Genomic DNA, 11,793 nt, shown 5'->3' on the forward strand with positions numbered 1-11,793 from the left:
CACTAAGTGGAACAGAGGCCACACATCCTAAAATACACAATTTATTCCGTAGTCTCATTGGAATGTAACATTTAATCACTACCGTAAAGCAACAAGGAATTCTATAATTGGTAGAAGCTTAAATGTGTTTTTATGATTGCATGTGGCCAAATGCCATTAATCTTTTTAATAAGGCGTCACAGACAGAGGGCGTGGACAGAAAAGAGTGCCACCCCCTTTTAGGACGGCATATTTTACTGTGAAGTAAAATCAAGATTGATTGAAGGTGTGTTGACTTTTTATGTCAACATAAAAAAGGGAACATGTAGTAACACGTGCCAACAGCTATTTATCTAGGAGTCACTGAATTACCTGGTAGCAGATACAGGAGTCAGACAATAAAACAACTAGAAGACAATGCAGCTCAGATTCTCGCTTTATTGGTCAACTTGATGAAAGACTACAAAACGAATTCACAAAAAATCTCTTTCAAGTAATCAAATCTGTACAAACCTAAACTGTATGGGGTTTTTACAGCTCTGGCTCATATGAATCTGAAGAGTCATATGCATGTGTGTGTGTGAGAACAAGCGTGTGCTTGCTATAAAATGACGCTCCTCCTTATTCAAGGATGGTGCGACGCCGCACTCAGATAGGAAAGACACTGCTCCCTCACCCACACACATGCACACACCTGTGTTGGAGATTTTACAGTACACAGGACAGGGAAAACAAAATACTCCCCCCTCCACAAGTACACACACACACCACGTGCTGGCAGGGATTTGCTGCTTAATTCATCATATCAGCGATCTCCCACTGTCTCCCAAGCTCGGCTTTTTCAGTCAAATTACTGTACAGACAGACACTGTGGTTTCAACCTTTCCACGGGAAGAGTGGTAAGAGAAAGGGGAAAGTATAAACCTCTAATACTCTCACACAAAATGTACACGTGCACACATGATTATAATGCTCACCTGCAGACGGCACGCGTCGGTAGTCTGCGCACGCACGCACTCACTCAGACAATTCGGAACATTAAATGTTTTAAGAAGTACAGATAAAAAAGGAAAAAAGCCCTGGGTATAGGTTTGATTTCTGGCTGTTTGGTGAAAGAAAGGAGAAGAGAGGTAGAGAGGGCAGGAGGGATGGGTCAGAGGTCGAGGGCAAACTACTGTTGTCATTTCTTAGCTTTCCGGGGAGGAGTGACTGGGCGTCCAGAGCCCATGCCTCCTCCGCCACCGTAGAACAGCTTCTTGTCTGCGGGTTTGAGAATCTGTCAAAGACGAAAGAAAAATGAGCAAAAGCAGCAACAAACATTATGTAACTTTTCAAGGCTGGTCAGACTGGTCTTTTGTTTACCTGGAATGAGCACATGAGGGTCTCGTCTACGCTCATCATGGCTCCGGCGTTGTCGAACTCCCCGCAGTAGTTAGGGGCCGAGAACAGCGTCACCAGCTGCCTCTTCGCAAAGAACTCGTATCCGTCCTCAACCACCTGAACACACAGACACGAAAGCTTAGTAAGATGTCTTGGAGGGATTTCAAACATTTGTTTCTCAAACCAAAATGATAAGCTTGCACTGACATATAAATGGATTTTCTTATTTTAGCTAAACACATCAGAAACACACTTATCACTTACACAACAATCCCCCTATCCTATCAGTGAAACTGACTACAACATTAATCTCGTCTACCATAACTAGTATGAAAAAAGCGTAGATTACAATTAAATAAAACTTTAATTACAAGAACATAACACACGTGCACAACTGCAAGTGCACCTGCACAAGAGTTCGAATTATCCAATGATGCTGTGTTTGTTTGATACGTGTGTCAACCTTCCAGTGACTTCAATAGTGGGCTTACAAGAAAATTAATGATAATCCACCCTCTTTACCGTAACTAAAAGTAAAACTGCTCATCGTCATCATCATCACGATCCAGGGACTTAAGACAAGGTTGGTCCGCATTCCATCACAATTACCAATGACGTCCACACCCATTCACTTGTTTTACCACCTTACATTCTCACTGCAAAAACCATCTTAACCCTTTGAATGAAGCTCTTGCACTGACCTGATGGGCTCGACAAATGAGGTCCATGTCATGTTTGTGGAGGAACTTCGTGACCACGTCGGCGCCGAAAGTAAAGGAGACTCCGCGGTCGTTCTCACCCCAGCCCAGCACATCCTTATCCGGGTCGGCCCACAGCAGGTCGCAGAGGAGGCCCTGGTCAGGCACATCAGTGGGGCGCATGACCCTTCTCACCTGCTCCATAGACTGGAGGTCTGGGGACAGGCCTGGAGAGAGAAAGTTAACAAAGATAAAGTATGTTTCTTGTTCTTCAGTCTGTGTTTGGTCACTGTCACTACATGTGAAAATAAATAACTCTAGCATCTCTAGCAAACATACAATAGCCTTTCTGTGTGTGTGTGGTGTTATGTAACCTTGTATAGAAAGCAGCAGATGGAATTTACCCTCATGATCATCAGCGCATGTTTACATATTCTCTGTCCCAGACATGAGACTACTGGTGCCACAAATGGCTCTGGGTTAATGTTGTTATGACGTTTTCTATATTAAAGAGACTAGATGTGAAACATCGGTGTGAAATCTATTTAGATATTTATATATTATTATTTTAATGTAGGTTTATTTTCAAATCAGCCTCAACTTCACTTCTGCACTTTTTAGTGACTGAATAAAATCTTTTCATTTTCCCCATTATCTAACACCACATCCACCTCACAGACAGCATATTAATTCATGAGACATGTGGGACGTGTTAAACATTCTATATTTACAAATCACTAAACAGACTAGATAAAGGATTGTAGAAACTTATCTATCTATAGACACACGTGAGCTTTTAGGAATAAAGAGTATATAAACATAGTTAAAGTAATTAAGCTCCCACACAGTCCCAAAGGTCTTTGACCATTATGTTGACAGAAACAACAGAGCACTGTGGAAAGAAGCCAAATGAACTGTTTGATGAAGATACCTCCATGGCAACAGAAGATCTTCTCATCAACAATGGCCGCGACAGGCAAACAGTTGAAGCAGTCGGTGAAGGTCTTCCACAGCTTTATGTTGTATCGCCTCTTACCTGTGGGAGGAGACCACAAGTACTGGGTCATCTAATCTTGAAACCAATAAAATCAGCTGCTAACTATTGCATCACATAAAAAACACCTTTTACATAACCCTGTCTCTGTGAACAAGAGGAAAGGCGTGTGGTTAAGCACTGCACGTACTGCAGATCACACTCCTTAGCCTGCAGCCTACTGTATTGAGATGTTATCTGTGGGCTTTTGTTCCATATAAAGCAGTTTCACCACCAGAAATGTTTGTTTTTTTCTGAGAAAACTGAAAAAGTTAATCATTTGTAGATTCATTTCTAAGTGAAGGGAACATTTTGCTTTTGCATTTTAAAATAATTTGACTGTCTTCAGACGTAGCTGACAGAATGGTTGCTTGGTAAATATAATTAGGCTATTCTGGTGTCCACTGAGTAAATATTCCCAATAACATCTGGTGAAATGTGCACATCAAGATGATTACAACAGATCTAACAACTAGAATCCTAAACAGTAAAGGCATCACCTGTACAATTCTATGAAGCAGAGTGGATAAATTATGGTCTTAATCAAATTGTGTATGTTAAGTATCTACCTCTTGATGCTTGTAAACTAATAAACATTTATCTACTCGCTGTAAGCTATTGGTGACTGCGACACTATCTGACTACACTTAGATCTTTTGGGTCTGGCTTATAAAGCTAGCAGTGGTAAGATTATTAAGAGTAAAGTCTGTGTACACAACTTACACTCATCATAGAAGCCATATATTCTGTTAATGGAGGCGCACTCGTGGTTTCCTCTCAGCAGAAAGAAGTTTTCTGGGTATTTGATCTTGTAAGCCAGCAACAGGCAGATCGTCTCCAGGGACTGCTTGCCTCTGTCTACATAGTCCCCCAGGAACAGGTAGTTGCTCTCTGGTGGAAAGCCTCCATATTCAAACAGTCGCAGTAGATCATAGTACTGCCCGTGAACATCACCTGAAAGGACAAGAAGCGGTATTAGAGTGGAAGTTGCGATGTTGCATCAAAGGGGTGATTATTATACGGTGTGTATGTGCACAACAAGGGTAGGAGACTGGGATAGAGGTACAATAACACCTTGCAAATTTACCACAACACTTAATACCACGATTGGATAGAACATTTTAAAACTCAACACTGTTATTCCAGTGTTGCTTGACTTATTTTATTTTTTTTAACAATTTTCGGGATAATGTTCGTGATTTTTTTATTGCACTGCCAATTTCTTCACTTCTCAAGTGGCATCTGCAGTATAACACAGGAGGGCAAATTCAGGGAGACTCGAAGTACAAAACCACACTGCAAAGCTAATTTCAGTTTATCCCTTCAGTTCTTTATGTGGCAAGGTCAGAGCAATGCTCTATATTCAGTCCTGAAACATTTAAATCTCTTGACAGTCTGTTTACAATTAACTATAATTTGAAAATCCATTTGAATCAGGCCATGTGAAAGCACTGTACAATGTGAACACAGGATTCCTCATGGTGGTACAACAGCCATCGAGACTGTTTGCAAATGCAGTGTAACCACACTTGGGAATTCTCTCGACCTTAAAGAACACAACTAAGCCTCACCACAAATCTTGAGGGGCGCCTCAAGTTCGAGCAGGATTGGCTGGCTGAGGAATATCTCCCGGGATTTGAGGCAGAGACCACGGATTTCATTCTCTGTCAGCTGCACATTTTTGCCAGGTCTGGAGCCTTTCACTGCGAGGACAGATAAATAAAACAAACGTTATAAATGGTGCAGTTAAAACAGCCTAGTAAGAAAAGTCAAGTATGACATTCATTCTCATTTTTGTACTAAGTTTAACAACGCTGTACAATATTGGGTTATTTCCAGGGCTTTTAAAATAACATTCAAAAAGGGATTTCTTAATGTGTACATTCTTAGTGTTCAATCTCAGCTCCACCAACAGAACATCTGCACTTAGGAACAATGAGGAAGAACTGGGTAAATTTTATGGGCTGTTTTACAACCTTGCTGTAAAGGTCATTTATAAAAGTGAAAATCCCGTAATACCTTCATGACAATTACAAAATACAAGACCAGTGGTAAAGAGTAATCCTGAAACTAGCCTATAAATAGTGAATGTCTTGTGACTTTCTGATAACACAAATGGTGATTTTTATGGGGACATTAAGCATTTTGTAAATCACATCTCTGTGCCCGCTCTAAACATACGATTTAGCGCAAATATTAGGAAGGAAAAAAACAACGGAAATATGAGCTAACTAACAGAAATGCCATCAGTAGCAGTAAAATTCAAGAGAATATGTTAATTTTCTAAACATCAACAGTTCAGTGTACTTGTAGCTCGACCATACGTACTGTGCAAAGGCATTGAGCTCCCAAGAAAAGTAAATTTGGGCAAACTATGTATTAACGTTTTGAAAAAACAAAACTGAACTGCTTTATTAGTTTAAGTAAAAATGCAAGGTTAACGAGGCAAATGCTCATAGTGCCAAATGTGTGCATACTTTTTCGGGCCCAGTCCGATAGCGTTTACGTTGGATCTTATGTGGACAAATGCTAATTTACTACGATATGGATGCTAGTGACCAAAAGCAACCGAGAGTCAACACCTTACACAATTAAAATCGTTTGCTTCGTTAGCAAGCAGCTACAGATAAACTCGATTTCGCCAACATAGCTCTGGCGGCTATCGTTGTCTAGCCTCTGTTGGCTAAAATGGCTACCTCGGTGAATAAATATGGAGCGGAATAATGAGACTTACCTTCCAGCAGACGCTGTATAATGGAGTCGATGTTCAACTTATCAGCTTCTGCCATGCTATTCCTCTATTTCGATTTGTTTCTAATAACCCCGACAAACTCACGGTGTATTGACTGTTAAATGGGTACTGAGTTACCGTTAGCCCAACTAGTTTAGCTTTAATCGGCTATCGTTAGCCCGCTAGGTAGCTAACCTTGGGGCAGAATAGACAACCTCAAAATAAGAGGTTGGGTGATAAACTTTTAAAGATGGGATGGTTGACATGTACTTCAGAAATTCGCATTAGTCAGCTATTTTCATTAGATATCCGAATTCACTCAAAAGTATTCAAATTTTCTCGTGACAACGATATTTCTGCCGTAGCTACTAGCACCATGCCATCGACAAAAAAAAGGCTAGTCGAGCGTTAGCTCAAAGAGAGCTTGAACGGAAGTGGGCTGACTGTTGTCGTGTCCTCATTGGTTGATTAGTACAGTAGGCGGTGCTTGGGGCGTCCAATCCTCCCTGGGATTGGCTATTTTGAACATCTGTCAGCATTTACTTATCTCAAACTACAATGTTAAAAGGACAATCATACTCGATTATATCTCACATTTTAGTCGTTGTGAATACAAGATTTTACCAAACAATGAAACTTAACGCATATTTATCCACATTTACTCATTAAATTCGTGTTTTTATCGCTTTGTATTTGTTGCGCAGTAAAGCGACACCCACGGAAGTGACCAAGATGGGAAGAATTGACGACGTATTTTGGAATGACGCAATGTCCTAGCGCCTGGCAACCCGCACCGAGTGATTCATTCACTCAAGCTGAAAGATGGCTTAGCTAGCTTGGTGTTTAACTTAAATATAATCATGTATCTTACTCGGATAAACGCGAACCTGCCTATTTTACATTAATACTCTTGTTTATATCATACAATCATCCAACCATGAAGTTGCTCCACAAAGATATTGAGAAAGATAATGCCGGGTGAGTGCTAGCTAATGTTAGCAAGCTAACCAGCATGCTAGTTTGTTGCTGACTGTACATGTGTCAACGTAAGCGTTGTGTCTGTGTCTGTATAGATGTGGGGAGTATTTTAATTAGTAGGATAATATACAGTGTTGTTTTCGTTAAAATGTATCAACCCATAACACAAACATTACTAACATTACTTGTTTCAGTTTATTGTACCGCTTAGACTCATGACTAAGCGTATTCAACACCTGAGTCAACAAAACAACCCCAACTTGTTACTATTTGTGGATGGCCATGCATATTTGCCCTATACTGCCTTTGCCCTGTCTGTAAAATGGCTTGGCATCTTAAAGAGTAACATATCCACAGTTTCATGTTGTGATGACCAAAACCACAAATGGCAGCAATGCAGAGGCTGACTTATTGATGGTAAACACTTCTTCAGTCAGGTGACTCTGATGCCAGAGGAGGCCGAGGATATGTGGCACACATACAACCTGCTGCAAGTGGGGGACAGCTTGAGAGCCTCCACTATCAGGTAACCAATGGCATGGATCACAATAAGGTAACAATTGAAGCCCTGCAGTTCAGATTGCAAAAATCTGACAGTTTTCCAGCTCAGTGGCGAAAGATATTAGGCTTGTGATCTTGTAGCACTTGGAACTGGCAATGCAGCATCTTTATCTATCCCTTTCATTTAACAGTGTGTAGTTGTGTTTCATTACCTGTCCACTCGCACTTTGTTTATTAAAGTGAGTCTGTTAAATGTTTGCGATGGTTTCTTTCACTCTTTCTGTGTGTTTTGTTCTAAAATATACACACAAAATAATGCCATCATAGTCACAACTAAAGCCCTTGTCTCCTGTTTCCACAGAAAGGTGCAGACGGAGTCTCCTACCGGGAGTGTGGGCAGCTCGAGAGTTCGGACTACTCTGACTTTATGTGTGGAGACTATCGACTTTGACTCCCAGGCCTGCCAGCTGAGAGTAAAAGGCACCAACTTACAGGAGAATCAATATGTGAAGGTTTGAGATTTTTCATCAGTCTTTTAGTTATTACCCAACCCAAATTATGAGCCCCCTTTTGGAGCTGGGGCCAGGTCGCTTCTGATTGTTTTCATCATTCTTGTAAAGCCATGTTTGTCGGCGCAACCACCTCTGTCTTTTGCTACTGTCTCGGATAACTTATATATGAAATTAAAAGTGTTATGACTATGTTGTGATTTCTCCTCTTCAGATGGGGGCTTACCACACTATTGAGCTTGAGCTCAACAGGAAGTTCACTCTCGCTAAAAAGTGCTGGGACAGCGTTGTGCTGGACAGAATTGGTGAGCAGGCGCTACGCCGATACTACAATTTATATTGTTCGTTATGAGCAGTCTCTTCTTTGGATTGTTCAAACATGCACTTCCCATGTATACGTCAACCAAGGCTCGTCAACAGTAATCACACAGACCCACAAGTATCTAGTTTACCTGAAAGAACTTTATGGAGTTTCACAGCTGCTCACTCAGTCTGTCAAAATCTCAGCATCTGTCTTTTAGAAGTATAAAGCTGCATGTCAGGGTTCATTTGTTTACATTCAACCGACTGCTTGCTAATTGTCTTTAAAGAGGGCAGAGATATGCTTGCCATCACATCAGTTCTGCAGACTTGTCATATTTCTGTCACGACAATTAGTTTTAAGGATAAAATGTGTTCAACTGTTTAATATTTATTAATTTTTTACAGAAAAATACAATGATATATTGTAAAAGTCTGACAACTGGCTGTTGGTACCTTCAGTAAGCACTACCACCCATGTTCCACTTATTGTGCCTTTGTCTGCCCTTTAGAGCAGGCATGTGATGCAACCCAAAAGGCAGATGTTGCAGCTGTGGTAATGCAGGAGGGTCTGGCCAACCTGGTCCTGGTGACCCCGGCCATGACGCTGCTTCGTGCAAAAGTGGAAGTCACCATTCCTCGGAAGAGAAGGGGAAGCTGCACTCAGCACGAGAAGGCAAGTCCATTGTAACTGTGCGTCTATCTGAAACGAATTAACTTTCACGGCAAAAAAATGGAAACAGAAGGCCATGTTGTTATAGAATACTGAAATATGAAGAAAGGCAGTGTGTTAACCCAATGACACCCCTCATTATGAAAACACCTATCCAGCTATACATATTCACATATATTTAATTGTGTGTTTGTCGCGCATTCTATCTGATGAACTGTCTCACTGCTTGCAGGCTCTGGAGAGGTTCTATGAGGCTGTGATGCAAGGGATTCTTCGCCACATCAATTTCGATGGTAGGGCTGCTGTGTAGAAACCAACACATGCACAGTTACACATGAATACACATGCAGTATGTTCCTGTTTTGTCACATGCTTCTTCTTTTTAATTTGTTGTTACGGTCACATTGTTATCTTATCTCCACTGCTGCCCCGCGTACTATTTTTATGGTCCAATAATTTCCGATAAACACTGTGAAAGTCTACCTTTGATTCCCCTTCCTTGTCTTCTGCTAGTGGTGAAGTGCATCCTGGTGGCCAGTCCCGGCTTTGTAAAGGACCAGTTTATCACCTATCTCTTCAAAGAGGCAGTGCGACAGGACAACAAGGTCCTTCTAGAGAATAGACCCAAGTTCATGCTGGTCCACTCATCATCAGGTCATAAGTACTCACTAAAAGGTAGGAGCTGTTGGTCCCTGAGAAGAAAACATCAAATTTCATTATAAGATGAAGACTTAAATGCTTGTTGTTTTTCAGAAATCCTTTCTGACCCCGCTGTCACAAGTAGACTTTCTGATACCAAGGTGACTATGCGTCCTGTGACTTGTCAGTCCTACAAATCATCCTGTAAACAAATTCTCCCCAGTAAAAAAAAAAAAAAAAAAGGGGCATGGAATCAGTATACTCAGTTTAATCCCTTTGCATGAATTTTCACATAAATTTTCACCCCTCTGTCCTCTGGATATAAATGTGTGAATATGTGTATTTATGTCTAACCCCCAGGCAGCTGGAGAGGTGAAAGCCTTGGAAGACTTCTATAAGATGCTCCAGCATGATCCTGACAAAGCCTTCTACGGGTGAGTGATGACAGACCAGAGCTAATCACAACAATGACTCACAGTTGTTCTCACTTGTAATCAACAACCTTTGTATCATCCTCACAGACTAGCGCACGTGGAGAAAGCTGCTGACGCCCTGGCCGTCGATACCTTGTTAATAAGTGATAAGTTGTTCAGGTACAGTACAAACAGTTGGGAGTTGTTGGGTAAACTGGTTGCAGCTGGAATTTAAGTTTAGCTCCAACGGACCGACATTTTCACCAGCTTTAACCAAAAGCCATCAGACTAAATAAAAAGATCACACATAAAGATCACATTCCTTTAACTGATCATGCACTATCGTTGGAATTAACTTTATCAGACTAAAGACTGCTTGTGATGGAAATATTTTAATGCTTATTTTGGTTTGTGTGTACGTCCAGGCATCAGGATGTAGCCACGAGGAGTCGCTATGTTCGGTTGGTAGACAACGTGAGAGACAATGGTGGCAATGTCAGGTAACTTCGAACACAATGTGTTTATAGGCACCAAGAACTGGCAGATGGGCAAACCATGTGTGAGTCACTGAATGAATGATTACGTGAGCATGCTAGTCTTGTCTTTCAATGAGTTTTAATCTTTATTTGGATACACCTCGGTGACCATATTGAGCAGATAGTCTTCGTAATGTGATTCACTGATGGCTCGTTTAGAAAGGGCAGGGTGGCCAAGTATCTGCCAGTTTCTTAACCTGTGATGATACGGCAATCAGAGAATAAGTTGTCATCTTTTGACAAACATCCAGCTGATCCAGCTATTTTCTCTCTTTTGTTTATGCAGAATATTCTCCAGCCTTCACGTGTCTGGTGAACGTAAGTTATGATCCATTCTGACTTGAGTTTTTCGTAGTACTTGGGTATGATTAATATTTTCCAGCCTGTTAGCTTTATGAAGTATTTCAACTTCTTGTTCTGGTTTTGTACAATTTTACAGTTTTGGACTGGAAAAACAAAGTAAAAATGGGGAATGACTATAGGACTTACATTGGCCAGAAATATAACTATTGAGAATTGTAATGTTCCTCTGTATTTGCCAGATTAGTAATCATTACTAAGTGGCCAAAGGTTGTTATTGCTGGTCTGAAAGTAATCCATTAGAATATCTTCAGTTCTCCCTAGAGTTTCGTTGCATCTACTTAAAATGTTATGATCAGTATGAGCATAATCAAACCATTAGATCTTCACTATAAATGTTTCATTACTCTATAGTACTAAATTAATTTCACTTCATCTCAATGGCACCCTCTGATTTATCCTCCATTGCCCCCTCAGAGCTGACTCAGCTGAGTGGAGTGGCTGCCATTTTGCGGTTCCCCATCGCCGACCTCTCGGATGCTGAGGAGGACAGCAGCTCAGATGAAGACTGATCCACACGAATGGACCAGAGAGATCTTACCAGGAGTAGGAGGTTTTCCACCGTCGCAGATAAAACAAGACTGTGTGCATTCAGTGTGTTCAAAACAATAAAGCTCCCGTCTTGTGATCGAGGTATTTGGGACGCTGCAACATCCACACTGGATTTTTCTAAAGTGTCCATAACTTCACATAATTGGATGCAGTTTTAATTGCTTTGATGCTTTTGATTTGAAGGTGGCAGTGTCTTTGACAAATGCAGGTTAAGCTCAATAACAATGCAGATGAAACGAATGTAACATTTGTTGCCAAATCCTAATGAAAACGGATAAGACTAGTAAAATCGTTGATTTCTTTTTCCGAATGTATATACAACTTATCTTTCTTGCAATTAAACAACAGAAGCATGCAACTACTCCTTTTATTCCACTTTGTCACATGAACAAGGCTCAAGCATGAATACAAGTAAGACCAAGATATAAAAAATATAGATAATTTATTACATAAAATTATTTAATTTTCAGTTTAAAACCTATTTTGGTAGTATGACCCAAAATTACTGCAT

The 11,793-nt window shown here is 40.7% G+C and overlaps 2 protein-coding genes across 2 annotated transcripts; one reads left to right on the forward strand and one right to left on the reverse strand.

Annotated features, from left to right (window-relative positions):
* Positions 1-399: 399 nt before the first annotated feature.
* ppp1cab (protein phosphatase 1, catalytic subunit, alpha isozyme b) lies at positions 400-6,234 on the reverse strand. The gene is made up of 7 exons (XM_084567914.1): positions 5,825-6,234; positions 4,662-4,793; positions 3,814-4,044; positions 2,989-3,093; positions 2,061-2,284; positions 1,342-1,476; positions 400-1,255 (listed from the first exon to the last, which is right to left on the reverse strand). The coding sequence occupies exons 1-7, from the start codon at positions 5,877-5,879 to the stop codon at positions 1,160-1,162; spliced, it is 978 nt and encodes a 325-aa protein (XP_084424040.1). The 5' UTR covers positions 5,880-6,234; the 3' UTR covers positions 400-1,159.
* A 451-nt stretch (positions 6,235-6,685) lies between these two features.
* pelo (pelota mRNA surveillance and ribosome rescue factor) lies at positions 6,686-11,610 on the forward strand. The gene is made up of 13 exons (XM_084567916.1): positions 6,686-6,799; positions 7,233-7,325; positions 7,662-7,812; positions 8,024-8,114; positions 8,622-8,785; positions 9,015-9,075; positions 9,296-9,457; positions 9,536-9,582; positions 9,782-9,855; positions 9,943-10,014; positions 10,260-10,334; positions 10,657-10,688; positions 11,148-11,610. Exons 1-13 carry the CDS (start codon positions 6,759-6,761, stop codon positions 11,240-11,242), a joined length of 1,158 nt encoding a protein of 385 aa, XP_084424042.1. The 5' UTR covers positions 6,686-6,758; the 3' UTR covers positions 11,243-11,610.
* The last annotated feature ends 183 nt before the right edge of the window (positions 11,611-11,793 follow it).

The sequence above is a fragment of the Chelon labrosus genome (genome assembly GCF_963514085.1).
Source record: "Chelon labrosus genome assembly, chromosome: 19".
NCBI classification, from domain to species: domain Eukaryota; kingdom Metazoa; phylum Chordata; class Actinopteri; order Mugiliformes; family Mugilidae; genus Chelon; species Chelon labrosus.

Coding starts and splice junctions, on each gene's coding strand:
- ppp1cab (XM_084567914.1), bottom strand. CDS start 5,879: ATGGCAGAAGCTGATAAGTTGAACATCGACTCCATTATACAGCGTCTG. Junction 4,794..5,824: donor TATACAGCGTCTGCTGGAAG/GTAAGTCTCATT, acceptor CTGTCCTCGCAG/TGAAAGGCTCCAGACCTGGC. Junction 2,285..2,988: donor GATCTTCTGTTGCCATGGAG/GTATCTTCATCA, acceptor TTCTCTCTCCAG/GCCTGTCCCCAGACCTCCAG.
- pelo (XM_084567916.1), top strand. CDS start 6,759: ATGAAGTTGCTCCACAAAGATATTGAGAAAGATAATGCCGG. Junction 7,326..7,661: donor TTGAGAGCCTCCACTATCAG/GTAACCAATGGC, acceptor CTGTTTCCACAG/AAAGGTGCAGACGGAGTCTC. Junction 10,015..10,259: donor ATAAGTGATAAGTTGTTCAG/GTACAGTACAAA, acceptor GTGTACGTCCAG/GCATCAGGATGTAGCCACGA.